Source organism: Brienomyrus brachyistius, chromosome 1 (assembly GCF_023856365.1).
Source record: "Brienomyrus brachyistius isolate T26 chromosome 1, BBRACH_0.4, whole genome shotgun sequence".
NCBI classification, from domain to species: domain Eukaryota; kingdom Metazoa; phylum Chordata; class Actinopteri; order Osteoglossiformes; family Mormyridae; genus Brienomyrus; species Brienomyrus brachyistius.
The window spans coordinates 28,986,618-29,001,766 of NC_064533.1; the positions used below are offsets into that span (position 1 = coordinate 28,986,618).

Consider the following 15,149-nt stretch of genomic DNA (forward strand, 5'->3'; position numbering starts at 1 on the left):
GGAAAACATTACATCCATCCATATGTGCATGTATTTCTTTCAAGATCAGAAAAACGAAGCCTTTCTACAGTGACATAAGTCAAAGTATCAGTAGGTCCTCCATCACCCTGTAGAGATGGACACCTGAAATCGCTAAATGGTCATATTAGGGAAACGTATTTGACAAGTGAATCAGTCAGAGAGGCCTGGGGTGAAGAGCAGTCTGCTAAACACTGTTCGCTAAAATCCCCGACTTCTGCAAAGCCCTTCCTGATGAAGTCTTCTCATAGTGAACCGGAGCACCTGTGAATCCGCAAAACGGATTTGGAATTCTTAAGCTAACGCCCAAGTCTGGCTGGGTGAAGAATAATGTGAGCTGGAACAGACCATATTTACATCACACCGACAAGTTCAAAACTTCACAGAATTCCAGTAGAGCAGATATTTTAGAATTATGGAAGAAGACAGGTCAAATGACTGCATAGATAACACAATTCTTACAAGGGAATAAAGAAGGCTAATTTAATCAATTGTCGATGTGCCTACCAAAATGTATTTAAATTCATCTCTTTGATGTTAATTGTTCATTACGGAATCCATTAACATCAACCATCGTTATCGGAATCAGCCAATATAATAAAAAAAAAAGTACAATAAACTATTGGTTTTGAGCTTGAAAAGATCAGCTAATCATATTAAATGTTCAAGCTCTAGTATACTTGACAAAAGGACAAGCAGCGCGGACTGTAACAGTCAAGGACATAGACTTGTAAACCCAGAGGTTTCTGGTTCAGGTCTCAGGGGAGCCGGCTGCAGCAGTGCACCATATTTCATCCCGATCGCCTCAGTGAAGTACCCAGCTGTGTAGAGCAGCCAAACAGTGTCAGTGTCCCTTAAATTATTAAACACCATGTGAATATCCTGCATGAACCCAAGTCAGATGGGCTGGTGAAGCTAAAGTGTCCTCACTGTGTGTCGGCATGTATGTGACAGGCTGCCACTCCACCCATCCCATTTTATACACTGCATTTATTATTTACATCACAGCATGACAGAAATTAACTGGATCGCAGCATCACACTGTACTTTATGTTAAGAGATAGAGTAGCAGAGGGGTTATTGATGATAATATCCTTTAATCCGCGACCGACGAGACGCATCATTAAGTGAAAATGCCAGTTCAGCTCTCAAATGATCAGAGGAGATTCGTCAAACAATCATTCACGATGTAATTAGTGCCCAAAGTACACGAAAGAACTGTTCAATGCTTTATGCACATTTAAACATTAACAGTAGATATTTGACAGCTCAACTCTGAGCTAAAATAGACAGCATTGTGACTATAACAGCCATGAAGCAGGTGAAACATTCCCATACCTTGAGGATTACCTAACGCAACCTATGCAGCATTGGTACTCCAGCCACCGGAAAAAAAAACTGTTTCATTGGACTAGTGTGGTGCTGAGGTATCGCCCACTGCACGGCTGCATTCGGGTTCTTATTCCTGAGGTGGTTTGTTGTGTGGGGGGTGCGGCAATGAGCTCTAATCAGTGCGCGCTCTATACCTCCTCCTCCACATAACCCAAGTGACTAAAGATGACTTCCACATATGATCAATTTTCCATCCATCCATCCATTTTCCAAACCGCTTATCCTACTGGGTTGCGGGGGGTCTGGAGCCTGTCCCGGAATCAATGGGCACGAGGCAGGAAACAACCCAGGATGGGGGGCCAGCCCATCGCAGGGCACACTCACACACCATTCACTCACATATGCACACCTACGGGCAATTTAGCAACTCTAATTAGCCTCAGCATGACTGTGGGGGGAAACCGGAGTACCCGGAGGAAACCCCACGACGATATGGGGAGAACATGCAAACTCCGCACACATGTAACCCAGGCGGAGACTCGAACCCGTGTCCCAGAGGTGTGAGGCAACAGTGCTAACCACTGCACCACCATGCCGCCCCATACAGTGCTAACCACTGCACCACCATGCCACCCCCAGATCAATTTAAAAAAAAAAAACAAACAAAAAAAAAAACAATAACAAATGGATAACAGTTGTAAGACAGGGACCGTCTGTATTTTCAAGAATTCCAGATTCCCGATTTAATTGAAAAAGTCAGTAATAAAAGGATTGTTAAATTCTTCCCGAATTACACGGAGTCAGACTGCAGTAGGAAACTGGGAAAAATCTGATTTTGGGCGTGGGGGTTATGTAACGATGGGTGGGGTACCATCTAAGCAGAAGGTGTCAAGTTAAACGACTGATTCTCATGACTAAACCCCAAACACAAACTAAACTGCAGAGATTAAGAAAAGTCACGGTAAATTAGATTAATGATAAAATAAATAAATAAATAAATAAATAAATAAATAAATCATCGGACACTCCGATAACGACAGCAATCTCACCTCAGGATATATGATTATTGGGAACACTCCAGTGTGGATAAAAAGCTTGCGCCTCGTCAGACAATCCATTAAACTTTGTGCGTCATATTTTGAGAAATAAATAAAGAATAAAACTGCGATTTAAGTGGGTCGGCCGAAGGGGATGGATGAGTGGAAGCGACAAGCCTTCGCATCCCATCCACAGTCCTGCTACTCTCCCCCAATCGGTGGCCCTTAATTGAGGGTCTCCCCAGCACGCCGCCTCAGGGTGTGAGGGTATCACTTGTGGAACTGCATGGATCTGGTTGGAGGGGAGGGGGGTATGACACTCCAGTGTGGGGATAATGAAGGGCCTCCAGGCTTTGGGGTGACTGTGAGGGGGGAGGGTGGCATTCTATCAACCCCCCTCCCCAACTAGGCCAACAAGCCTGCCTCAAAATAAACCCAGAGAACCCCCCCCCCCACACACACACACACACACACACACACACACACACACACACACACACACACACACACACACACACACACACTGCTTCGTTTGCAAAGCAGTTCCAGCACAGGCTGGACTCATGAGGCATTTGAAGACCTGGTGAAGAATCCAGTGGCTTATCACACACCTGCCACTCTGTGAGTGTGTATCATCAGTCCTAGCTCACAGGCAAATAAGCTCACTTTGATAAAATAGAGCTTTCCAATTGCTGTTAAATGAACAGTGCCCACAGAGTTCTTGATGAATAGCTTACTTGCAGTTGATTTGAATTGGCACTGATGGTTTTGTTCTCGAACAATCGTTTATACGGTCAGGCACCGGCTGAGCATGACCCTGTAGATTCTACAATATAGATGCAGCTGAAAACCATGACTGAGCAAGGCCTAGATTCTGACCTGCAGCCCGAGAGCTTTAAGGTACCAGCATCGAGGTGAGCCCTTTGTCATTTCAATATCCAGTTTTAGCAATGACCAGAAAAACAGCAAACAAGACTAGGTATTATTTGCTTAAACTTCTGTCCATGCAGGGTTGCAGGAGTGCGGAATCCCTCTTGGAAACTACAGACGGCAAGACAAGGAATGCAATGCTCACAGAAAGCTTGCTTAATTCCATAAAACATTATTGTAAATTTACTGGTTTTATAACAAAAATCATTCACAAAAACTACATCTCGTGTTAAAAACAACCAAAAGTTTTAAGTAAAACACAAATTTTAAGTAGTAATAAACACTATATAGTTCTAAAAGAGCTGTTCTGAGTTAAAAGGTTCATGGACAAGCATCAGTGGGGGCTTTTTAATTAGTAACACCTTTGCAATAACATGAAACACCAAACAGTTGTGTGCAGTTCATATTGGCAGCCAGTGACTGCAACTGCGATTAACAGCAAAATAGCAAGAACAGAACTGAATGAGGCCGTCAGAAAAATGTTTACTTCTTTAAAGAAACCAATAAATTAACAGCATTATTACTGAGTTAAGCAAGCTTTCCAAACACTTACTGTGAGCACTGTAACCCAGGACAGGGCAACAACCCATCACAGGCACACACACATACACAAGCCCCACTCACAGATATGCACACCTATGGGCAATTTGCTAACTCCAGTTAGCCTCAGCATGTTTTTGGATTGTGGGGGGAATTTGGAAAACCACCACGATGACCTTTGGAGGACATGCAAACTCCACACATGCAGAGCCAAAAGTTTAAAAATGAACAAAAGAAACCTACCACCAATAGTTAAAACTATAAGATTTTACCTTCCATTTCTACAGAAGGACTAACATGTTTTATTCTAATGCGTGGAAGAGTCTTGCAGACAATGGTAATGCAGCCGGGGATTGTTAGTTATTGAAGGGATCTCTCAAGAGTACAACTGTATTGGTCAGCATCCAGCCCAAGGGCTACAGTGACAGCGCTGGCCCAAGTCAACGGCACGGCGTGCTGTGATGCGGGGGACGGCGCAGACTCGCCTTGAGCTCGTCGAAACGCAGCGTGAAGTGCAGGATCTCAGCGAACTGCTTGGCCAGAGCCTGCTCACGCTCCAGGTGCTGTGTGGGGCTGTCAGGCATGCAGGTAAGGGCTCCCAAAAGGCCGTGCAGAGCCGCCTCTGTGGGGGGAAGGGTGACGGACAGGTGACACATGGTTCTGCCATGAAGGATTGTGCAGGACGAGGTAGGTTTCAACTGGGGCAGGACACAACCGATCAGACTGTTGACAAATATGAATATCATACATTTAGATGCAATTAACCAACAGTTAACAATTAATTAAAATATGAGACTTCTCAGATGTATCAAGGCTTTTAATAACTTGACCCAGGACAGGGTCTTAGTGAGCTTAGAGCGTATCCCAGGAAACACAGGGCACAGACGGGATGGGATGCCAGTCCATCACAGGATACGCACACAAAAACACTCGTACAGAGCCAGAGAGCTCAGACTGAAGCCTGGGTTAAATGAAGCGATGTAGGTCAATCACCCCTGAAGCAAATCTGGCTCACAAATCGAGGGGCTGCAGTGCAGTATATCCATGCATGGTCAGAGTCCAGCGTTCCACTTGCCGAAACTGCCTGCAGCGCCATCTCACATCCCCCATGAAAACAACTACCAGGACGGGACGTTTTTCGGTTCCCACCAGTCTGCGGATATGGCTTTTTTCCGCTAGTGCCAGGGAGGGCGGGTGGAGATGGGTCAGTGATGGTCGAGCTGCCAGATCGGTCAAAGCACAAAGGCAGGTAGGTTGCTGATAGGTGCTAATTCACTTTGTAGGGAAAGTTCAGTCCCTTCATCGGATCAAACTTAAATTTTATTCATTCTTAGCTTGTCTGGTGTGTCTGTGTTTCATCCACACAAGCAGGCAGAACATAGTGAGGTCACAAAGAAAACAGAAACCGCAATTTGTTTCCAGGTTAGTCCCTCAATACAGTGGATCTAGCCATAACAAAGTGTAGTTGTTTGAGGCGATAAAAGAATACACAGATGTTGAAATTAAACAACAGGAGGTCAACAGGAGGTCGCAACAGCCCAGCGGATGAGAAGCAGAGTGCTGCCGCAGGAACATGACCCCAGCCACAATTTTATCCTCAGCTCTGCTGCATGGATCTCCCCCAGGGTCCTGGAGACGTCAAGCGTGAAACATTGAGCAGGAGACATCCGGAACTCCTGCTGACCTCCTCGGCAAGGGAGTGTGCCGGCAAAGCGAGGGGCTGGCCTCCTCCGTTATGGAAGCAGTCATGGCGGGAAAGAGATCCTTTCTTTCACTGACAGTCATTACTGAGATAAAAGTTCCTCCAGTAGGGGGCGTGGTGCTGTAGCGTGGAGCTGAGCTTTACACATGTACACACTGTGCCTAATCAGAGAACTCCAGCCGCTAGCCGACAAAAACAACGCGCATGTGCGCTACACGTCTTCAGGAGGACTTTGGGGAGTCCACACTCTGAAGCAAAGCTGCACCTGGTGCGTGTGGGTTCGCCGCTCGCAGGTACATACCTAACCTCTGGGAGAACTCATAGAACTTCTTCAGCTTCCCTACCAAGGGGATGACAGCGCCCCAAGCCCTTTCTTGCAAGCTCTCGTCCATGGGATTCTGGATGGCCTACGGTAGAATGAGAAAAAATAAATAAATAAATAAATATATATATATATATATATATATATATATATATATATATATATATATATATATATATATATATATTATAGTGTCTGCTGACATGTAATCATTATGGAAACACCAAACGTCCCTGGACCAGTTCTCTCTCATTTGAATGTGTATCCATCCGCACATTTTAAGTTGGCTAGGATTGACACTTAAATAAAATAAATGAAAATGAAATTAATGAAATTAAAGGCAGGCTACCTTGGTTCAGTAATGCAAAAACCCTGCTGTTACATTATCTAGTCACAGGGGGCAATTCTAGGATTTTTAAGGGGGGGTTGGCATAAGAGGGGCCATAATTCACACAGGGGCCCCTCTCTTGGTATACAGCCTGGTTCAGTCATGTCTAATTAGCTTAAGTGTCTAATTTTGCATAAGTGGTGACCAATAGAAGACACATGTGCATGATACAAGCGTAATTTAGCAATTACTCTGTTAATAACAGTGTTGGGGAAGCTACATTTAAACTTATGATTAAAGCAGCTAAGCTACTGTTTTAGTATAGTAATTAGCTGCACTACAAGCTACAGAGGAAAAGTATCGAACTACATCAAAGCAATCAGAAGCACCTGTTAGCTGAAAATACCCATTTTTGTAAGGTGGGAAAAACAACACAGGTCGTCGTCAACTTAGGACTGTGATCGGTTCTGAGTGACCAGTCGTAAGCTGAAAAAAGCTACGGAAAAAAGTAGTTAAGTCAGCAGCATCACTAATTTTAGTTGGTTACTCCCCAACACTGGTTGATAGGCATTTACTCCTGGTATAGACAGGTGTGAGCCAAGGGTTATGTCACTGTCACACAACTACTTACTATGTGACAGAACCTCTAACAGCTGCAAAAACGTAACCGCCACCAGGGACAGGAGAACGGCGGGATCGCTAGCAGCGGGTTACCTCTCGGATCTCGGCACCCGCTCCCTTGTAGGCCTGCAGGTCATCAGAAATGCCCCTGGCGTCTTTCAGGACCACGTTCACCTGCTCCCACACTCGTCTTTCTGATTCGGTTGGCTGTGCATCTGAAGCGGCGATTGGAACATATCATCAAAGAGTCCGGGCAGTGCATGACTCCTACCTTGGACGGCTTAGGCCTAATCTATGACAATTTACAGTATAACTGCACTATACCACACGGGACGGAACAACAACAAAGAGGGGGAATCAAAGGAAGCAATGGCATTAGAGATGCAAATCCCCATGTGGGTTCAGTGTCCTGTAGAATGGAGTAAAGGAGATACATTCGATTTGTTGCTTTTCATCGCATACAAATGGGAAAATGTGTCACCTGGAGCTTTTCTAAATCCTCACAGGGACAACGGACCTCTCTCATTGGCATGAGGTACCCTATGCTTCCTCTAACCTAGTGTTTCTCAACCCAGTCCTTGGGGATGCCCAGAAAGTCCACATTTTTGCTCCTTCCCAGAACCCAGCATACCTGAACCAAGCAACCAAGAACAAGCTAAACGAGCACGCCAGATACCTGATACATGTGTGCCAGGTGTGGGGAGGACTGTCTGGAGGGTTCCCGATGCCCGAGTTAAGATATACTGCTCTAAGCAATCAGCCTAGCGAGTTTCCTAAGGCAACAGGACATTTGCCGCTTAATTAAAGCTACCGTTTTGTTTTACAGTAATAAAGCCATTCAATTTAACAGAAAGACATGCGGTCTTTGATGCTTCCATCAGGAGCACAGCATGGCAAGGGTATGACAGCATGCGGTGCAGTGACCTACGCCGTTCTGCAGATGGCGATAATTAACAGACCATACAGAGGTCACCACCCACCCCGCCACATGGTTTGCCTTCCCTCTCTGCTTTGACGTCTAAATAAAGTGATGAGGTTTTATCTTTTACCACCTTGGTAATAAAGCGCATCGATTACGGCGACCATTTAGCAGGGCCACATTCCAAACACGGCTCTCCGTTTCGCTCTAGCTACATGGCTGCCAGAGACCGGTAGATCCACCCACCTTGGGGAACCTTCAACGCAAGCCTTGACGGGACAGTATGATCGGCGAGGATTGGCTTGTTTCTGTCCCGTCCAAAGAGTAATGTGTCGCTCCCCCCAAACTTGATGTGCTAACCAGGCCACAAGCAATGCCTGTACTGGCCGCAGACAAATGCAGCAAATACCAAGCGTTGACGGGCAAGGGTACTGGATCATAGACAGGAGAAAGGACATAACAAGCAGGGTGTAGATAGAATACAAAAAAATAAATCTCACTTTCAAAATCGAGGAAAAAGTTGGGTCCCTGCTCAAAGTCAGTGCAAGTCAAAACTTTAAGGAGGTTCCCCATGTTGAGACACCTGTCAAGAAAAGAGAGAATAGGTTGAGTATTTACATTTCACACAAAACAGTCAACCTTTTAGCACAAAGACAACAAGCACTGATAACAGAGTTAATGGTTAGGTAAAATGTTGCATAAGACACCAGTGATGGCATTTCTGAGAAACAACAGCACAATATATAGGGCTGCTGTTATGCAAGCCTTGATACCATGACCCAATTATACCTGAGGGGATATTAATGTTTCCTATGTTAGAAATTAATTTAACCCATTCATTCTTATGGGTACAGACCGATGCATGACATTTTGGCACCAATGAGCTCTCTTTCAAACTTTCACATATATGAAAATTGAAAATAGAATAATGTTTATTGAGATACGTGGAATTAGTCCAAGAATTCTGAATATGTAGAGGCTTCTATACAGAAGTTATGTGCATCAACTTTGGCAAGCTTTGTTGAACCAATCGAGGTCTCCTGCGACTTCAACTAGGTTATGTGGCTGGAAGATTCATCCATACCCACTTGTCCTACAGTATGTAGGGATACAAGAGTCCAGAGCTTTTCCCAGAAAAACAGGCACAAGGCAAGGAATATGGGACACCAGTGTACTCAGAGGAAACCCCATGATGACATAAGGAGAACATGCAAACTCCACACACATGTGGCCACGGTGGAGACTCGATCCCTGGAGGTATGAGGCAACAGCACCACTGCGCCATCCCTGTGGCTGGAAGATGGGGGAGAATCAGGGAAACGCAGTGTTCACAGTACAAACTGTAATTCATGATTTTCCTGTTCTTTAGACATATTCATCCCTAAGAACACTTAAGACATTTAAAAGTATCAGTTGATTAGGAATGTTATTACAAACTAGAACTCCGAATGACCAGAAATGACCTGGTCCCGACCCAAACTTGACAATAAGCCTGGGTCACTTCTCAGAACTCAAAAAACTGTGACTGCAGGTGCTAATGGGCCGTCAGCACTGGCCGTGGGGAGGGGGGCAGGGTGGGGGGTCCCTGTGGCCCGTGACACCAGCCCCACTATCTCACCCGCATGACACGGCCCCGCCCACCTGCTGCAACCGCTGCTCCCACTCCAGACTCAGTGTGGTTTCCTGGTTCAACAGATGTCCCCAACGTCTGAGCCCTTCTTGGCAGAACACACCCCCGGCCTAGCCCCCCAACCCCCAGTGGGGGCCAGTTTTCGGGAATCCTCCTCAGTTTATTAAGAACTCTAACTGCGGGTGGCTTTCACAAACGGATTCCTCAAGATGATGAGCCGTTGATTACAGTGAGAAACAACATTATGCAATGGTCCCGTATCATACAGTATGCTTCATACACCTTGGGGAAAAACCACACCGTTCTCCCACCCTGATCTTGTTTGCTTCAGAAACATCTTCAGGGAGTCTTCCCTATCACCACAAGACGAAATATGACCTTTCGACAAGCATTTGACCTTTCACCTGTGATTGACGGCCACATAATAAGGGCATCCAGGAACAAAAGGGATACGCAAGTGGTACCGTTCCCAGACAATCTTCCAACTAAATGTGCTTGCTGGTATTGCTAGGACAACGGAAACAGATGCAAACCTCTGTATGTGTTTGTACCCCTCCTCCCTCTAGCTTTGTATCTCTTACACGGTATTTCAAATTCCTATGGATGTGGGATGTTTCAGAAGCTGCCTTCTTTTGCATACATCATACCCTGAGGTCCCGAATAACAAAAACACAAAACATGAATAAACTTGTCTAAAGTTAAATATCAGGGGTCACTGGAAGGACCCATGGTTTCAGGGTGCAGCGGAAAAACTTCAGTGGCTTTTCCAAGTTTTACACTACAGACCTTTGGCAATAACAGGACCTGCATTTTTCAGGACGGCGGCTGCTTTTCCCAGCACCTTCACAGCTGCTCTCCCACGGTGACCTACATAGCATGTCCAGTGTGATCCTGTCTTACGTGGCAGAAAGAACAATGGCACCGGCCGTGCTGAAAGGAGGCCAGCAAGTCACGTGGTGGAGCAGGGCATGGATCTGGAAGCTGCCTCTCTACCCTTCAGCAGTGCCGCTCTAACCTGAATTGCCCCAGAAAACCGTACAGATGTATAAAACTACAATGGACTATAGAATAACAACCTCAGATAAGCTGTTTGAGTCTTTGACTCTACTTCATGTTACATATAAATGCTATCAAGCAGATTACTGCTATTTTTACATGTAAGTGGTGGTTCATTTTTATTCCTGGTAAGTTCATACTATTACGTAATTATATTATAACCTCAAAATGGTAAGAAGCGATGATACAGTACATAGCACCTGTGGGACCCGGGTGTGAGTCTTCACCATGCTTCCGTGTGTTGAGTTTGTCTGTTCTCTCCATGTTGTCGGTACTCTGGTTTAATCCCTCAGTGTAAAACCATGCTGAGGTTAATTGGAGTTACCAAATTGCCTGTAGAGGTAAATGGGGTATGTGTGCCCTGTAATGGGTTAGTGCCCCATCCTGGGTTGTTCCCTGCCTTGTGCCCTTAGGTTCCAGGCCCCCGGCTACCCTAAATAAGACAAGCGGTTATACGGTATGGATGGATAGTAACATCTGCTGTTCTTCACATGAATCTCAAAATATTTCAAAATTATAGACTAACTACCTCTAAATATATGTATTTTTTTGCCACATTTGGCATTTGCCTGTGAAAAGACAGCTTTGCCGATTTGGGCGCTCAGTAAAAAAGTCAAAGATTAAACTTTATGAGCAATTACTGTCTATAGTAGAATTAGCTTTATGTGAAAGGCAGTCAAATTGATCCTTTGCCTGGATGAATTTACATTCAACACCGCCTCAGATGGCCGATTAGCGCAATATCAGCAGGCGCCTAAACGACAGCGGTATGAAACCGGCCAGTGCGGGTAGAATGATAGGAATGTTGCAGGAAGGCGGTGGTTTTGGCCTGTCAACTTGTCTGTTGTTCGGGGGACTAGAAAGAAGAGACTTGAAAGGAATTACCCGGAAAAAGCAAGGGGTGGGGTGATGGTGGTCTGGGAATGAACAAACGCAGCGACCATTAGGGTGTGAAAACCAAAAGCAGCCTGTCGCAGGAGAAAATGCGCGCATGTGAGCAGCCTGTCATACTGAGAAAAACCCAAACTCAAGTGACAGGTGAGAGAATAAGAGGAAATAAATAGAAATGCTTTTTTACTGGATGGGGGTGTTGGGCTTATCGGCGCTTTGCCATCGCAGAGGAAACCTCATTAGGCATCAGACAGCAAGCGACCAGCCTGGGAACCCCGGAGACAGTCACCTCCACGTACGCTGCAAACTCCACCCATCTCGCTTGGTTTCCAGATGGCTATCAACCAAAGCTTCCCGAGGCCCGACCAGCAGCAGATACACCGGCTCGTCAACAACTGAGGTTGCTAGGGACGACGGGGGACCGGAGCCACTACATCTCTGTCAGGAAATAATTAAAGGAGGCAAAGGCAGCTCAATAACCATAATTCCACAGGGCAAAGGCCAGTTATGTTCTGCCAATGTGCCCTTTACCACTCACACGACGCTGTATTGCGATAACAATGTTGATTCCATCGATTTTGCTTGAAGTGTGCACTGTATCCACCTTAACAGTCTTCTATTCGCGATTCGTAAATGGGAAAGTGGACTAACATTCGCCAGTGTCATAGATGTTAAGTTAAAAATAATTATTAACAAATAATTAAATAAATACATATCTACTAACAAAACCGCGATTAGAACATATTGGACTGACCACAACACACCACAGTCCAGCTTTGGAAGGTAATCTGGACCATTTTTTTTAATTTTTTTTTTTAATGTAAACAACTCATCATCCAGAGAGGCGCCCCAGTTTTGTGCGCTCAGCCCCCACACTTTAGAAAGACAAACCCCCAAACCTGGAGGTGTGAGACTATAGTCCCAGCCACTGAATCATGATGCTGTCCATACACAGTATCAACAAAGAGATTAAAATAAGACGTACAAAGACATAAAAATATAAGCACTGTTTCACGGTTATAGAGGGAAAATAGTATATTCATAAATGGAATCAACTTAGATTTAGCCCTGAAAAAAAATCCTGATTGTGTTTTCCAGCCCCGCCCTCAGGGTGGCCTGCTCCAGACTGAAGCTGAAGGCCTGCCTTTTGCTCAGGTGCTCCTCTGCCGCGATCCCATTGGCCGAGCAGCCTAGCGATGCACTCTCTCTGTATCCATGCATTTTTTTTATTTTAGAAAAGAGGCTGTTGTCATTGAAGACAGGCAGCCAATGAGGAAGAAGCATTTCAGTTGAGAGTTCACACAGAAGGTAGACCAAGCAATGCATGAATAAATGAATGAGTGGAGCAACATGCCAAAAAAAGATCATAAATTTAGAATAAGTGTAGAATAAGGGGCTTCTAAAAGTGTGTCATCTGCTTCCTCAAACAGACTCCTCAAATGTTCTGTAAAGTGAGGAGTGCGGAGACCTTGCAGTGACCCAAACACTGTCAAGAGACTCGCCCTCCACAAATACTGGCAACAACACGGACAGCCATGGGTCAGAAGGCAAGTAGACACATGTTCCCACCATACCTCCACATCGAGCCAATGGGAACATGGACTGCATGAGCATGTGACCCGGGAGAGTGGGGAGCTATAAATGAGGGGACAGGCTAGGATTGGGGGGGAGGTAGTCAGGGACCGGCTTTAGCTCAGATGCCAGCAGCAGCAGAGGCCCCCGGTAAGCCTGACCTAAATTCTCCCCGGTGAGGCGTCCGCTCACCCTGTCTGCCAGAGCTGGATGACGGCAGTCCGATCAGACAGGCGGAAAGCGGGGCAGCTCTTTCGGGGTCCCAACCCAGCACGCACATCTTCACCCCCTGGCCGGCAAGCCTGGCACATTTCGAAGTGAAACACGCGAAAGTTTAGGGCAGCTCCATTTTACCAACGAACAAACATCAATAATTCCCATGCAACTTTTAAACCGATACGTACAAACATTTACTACATTTTTACATGTAAAAAAAAAAAAAAACTTCCCAGCTCAACATGCTAGTGCAATAATTGCAATGCTTTAATTACGATCATGAAAGGACTACATCGCTTCTGTTTTGTAAGTGCAACCGAGCTGACGGCGTGAAATACAGAGCGAAGATGGTGAGAGCAGACTCACTGATGGATCACTTATAAATAAATCATGACCTACGATGGGAGAAAATGCCGATTCAGCGTGATGTATTGATTTACATCAACCATCATCCGCAACCCCCTACTCTGGCAGCTGGAGAGTGTGGCGGCAGGTTGGAAGTGGTGTTTACAGGGGAGAGAGGCAATAATGCATGCTTTTGTTAATGTGTTCGTATTGGCATCCATTTCTGACTGAGCACCTGCATAAAACAGGACAACACTTTCGTTCAATCATCAAGAATTATTAAGACTCATACAACTGGAAACAAATCACGGGAAATCAATGAAGAAGCATTGCAAATGTAAAACACAAGCACTCGTCCAAATGACCATCCTGCTGGAACTGTAAGGACAACCCACCAAGAGCATACTGTAGCTACAGGCTAACAGACTATCATCAACCGAATGCTGTCCACTCACAGTATAATGTTAACCAACTGGAATTACCAATTGCTGTCCACTCACAGTATAATGTTAACCAACTGGAATTACCAATTGCTGTCCACTCACAGTATAATGTTAACCAACTGGAATTACCAATTGCTGTCCACTCACAGTATAATGTTAACCAACTGGAATTACCAATTGCTGTCCACTCACAGTATAATGTTAACCAACTGGAATTACCAATTGCTGTCCACTCACAGTATAATGTTAACCAACTGGAATTACCAATTGCTGTCCACTCACAGTATAATGTTAACCAACTGGAATTACCAATTGCTGTCCACTCACATCACAGTTAAATTTTGCTCAGCAGTGAAATCTCAAGCAGATCTTCAGCGGGATGCAGGTAAAATGGGAAGTGGGACGGACCTTACAAACCAGCATCCGTTAGCACGGCCACACACTCTAGTCCTTTTTTGGCAGGGCAGCCATGGCCGACTCCCCAGACGCTCTCGGGGAAACATTCCTGCCAGCGGCTGAGGTTCACCAGCAGTGATGAAACGAGACTGGACTGTTCCTGAGGGCGTGGGGCTGGGGGTGGGCCCGCTTGACGGTGGGCTTCACACCCCTCGCTTCAGGACCAAAGCTGCCTCATCCCTCCAAAGGGTAAGCAGAGCCCGGCATCGCCCCAAACCCCAAGTACCATCTTCAAACCCAAACCCCAATGAAAAGAAATCAATCTACATCACTTATAATCCGCGGTTAACCCGGTCACATCTTATTATCTTATTACTATATTTACAGTAAAAAAACAAGGAATACAGTATAAAGCAAGACTTGCCATCCATAGTATATTGGCACACATGTTGATTAGCAAATGATGAAATTTCCTAGGAGAAACATTGCTGGTGTCAATAGACAGCAGTTAGGCCCTTGGCTACAGCGCGCACACACACACACACACACACACACACACACACACCCACACACCAAGAGACAGAGACAGCTGCCAGTGATGTCATGCTGCCATGACCTTTCCAGGTATCTCCTTCACCAACACTGAAGAGCCACACAAACCCCCCCGCAGGCCATGCATTCTGAAGCGGCCCCGGGGTGGCATCAGTCCAGTGGCTGCCAGAGGCAGAACATTCTCATCTTAATTTATTTCCAGTACTGAACTTAGGAGACTGGATTAAGTACCAAATTACTCCTCCTACATTTTGATAACCCTACAGAGCCAATTCCCTCCACTTAAAAATAAGCAATGT

The 15,149-nt window shown here is 45.5% G+C and overlaps 1 protein-coding gene across 3 annotated transcripts in view; it reads right to left on the minus strand.

Annotated features, from left to right (window-relative positions):
• LOC125732656 (CYFIP-related Rac1 interactor B-like) overlaps window positions 1–15,149 on the minus strand; it is a 55,106-nt gene that overhangs the window by 8,476 nt on the left and 31,481 nt on the right. For 2 of the 3 annotated variants that reach the window (XM_049005979.1, XM_049005978.1), the window contains 4 exons: window positions 8,250–8,332; window positions 6,924–7,045; window positions 5,861–5,966; window positions 4,343–4,479 (listed from right to left, as the gene is read on the minus strand). In XM_049005979.1, coding sequence (XP_048861936.1) covers window positions 4,343–4,479; window positions 5,861–5,966; window positions 6,924–7,045; window positions 8,250–8,322 — 438 coding nt within the window. In that variant the 5' untranslated portion in view covers window positions 8,323–8,332. Of the gene's footprint in view, window positions 1–4,342; window positions 4,480–5,860; window positions 5,967–6,923; window positions 7,046–8,249; window positions 8,333–13,090; window positions 13,201–15,149 lie in introns of all 3 variants that reach the window. The other variant, XM_049005980.1, reaches the window with a different exon arrangement.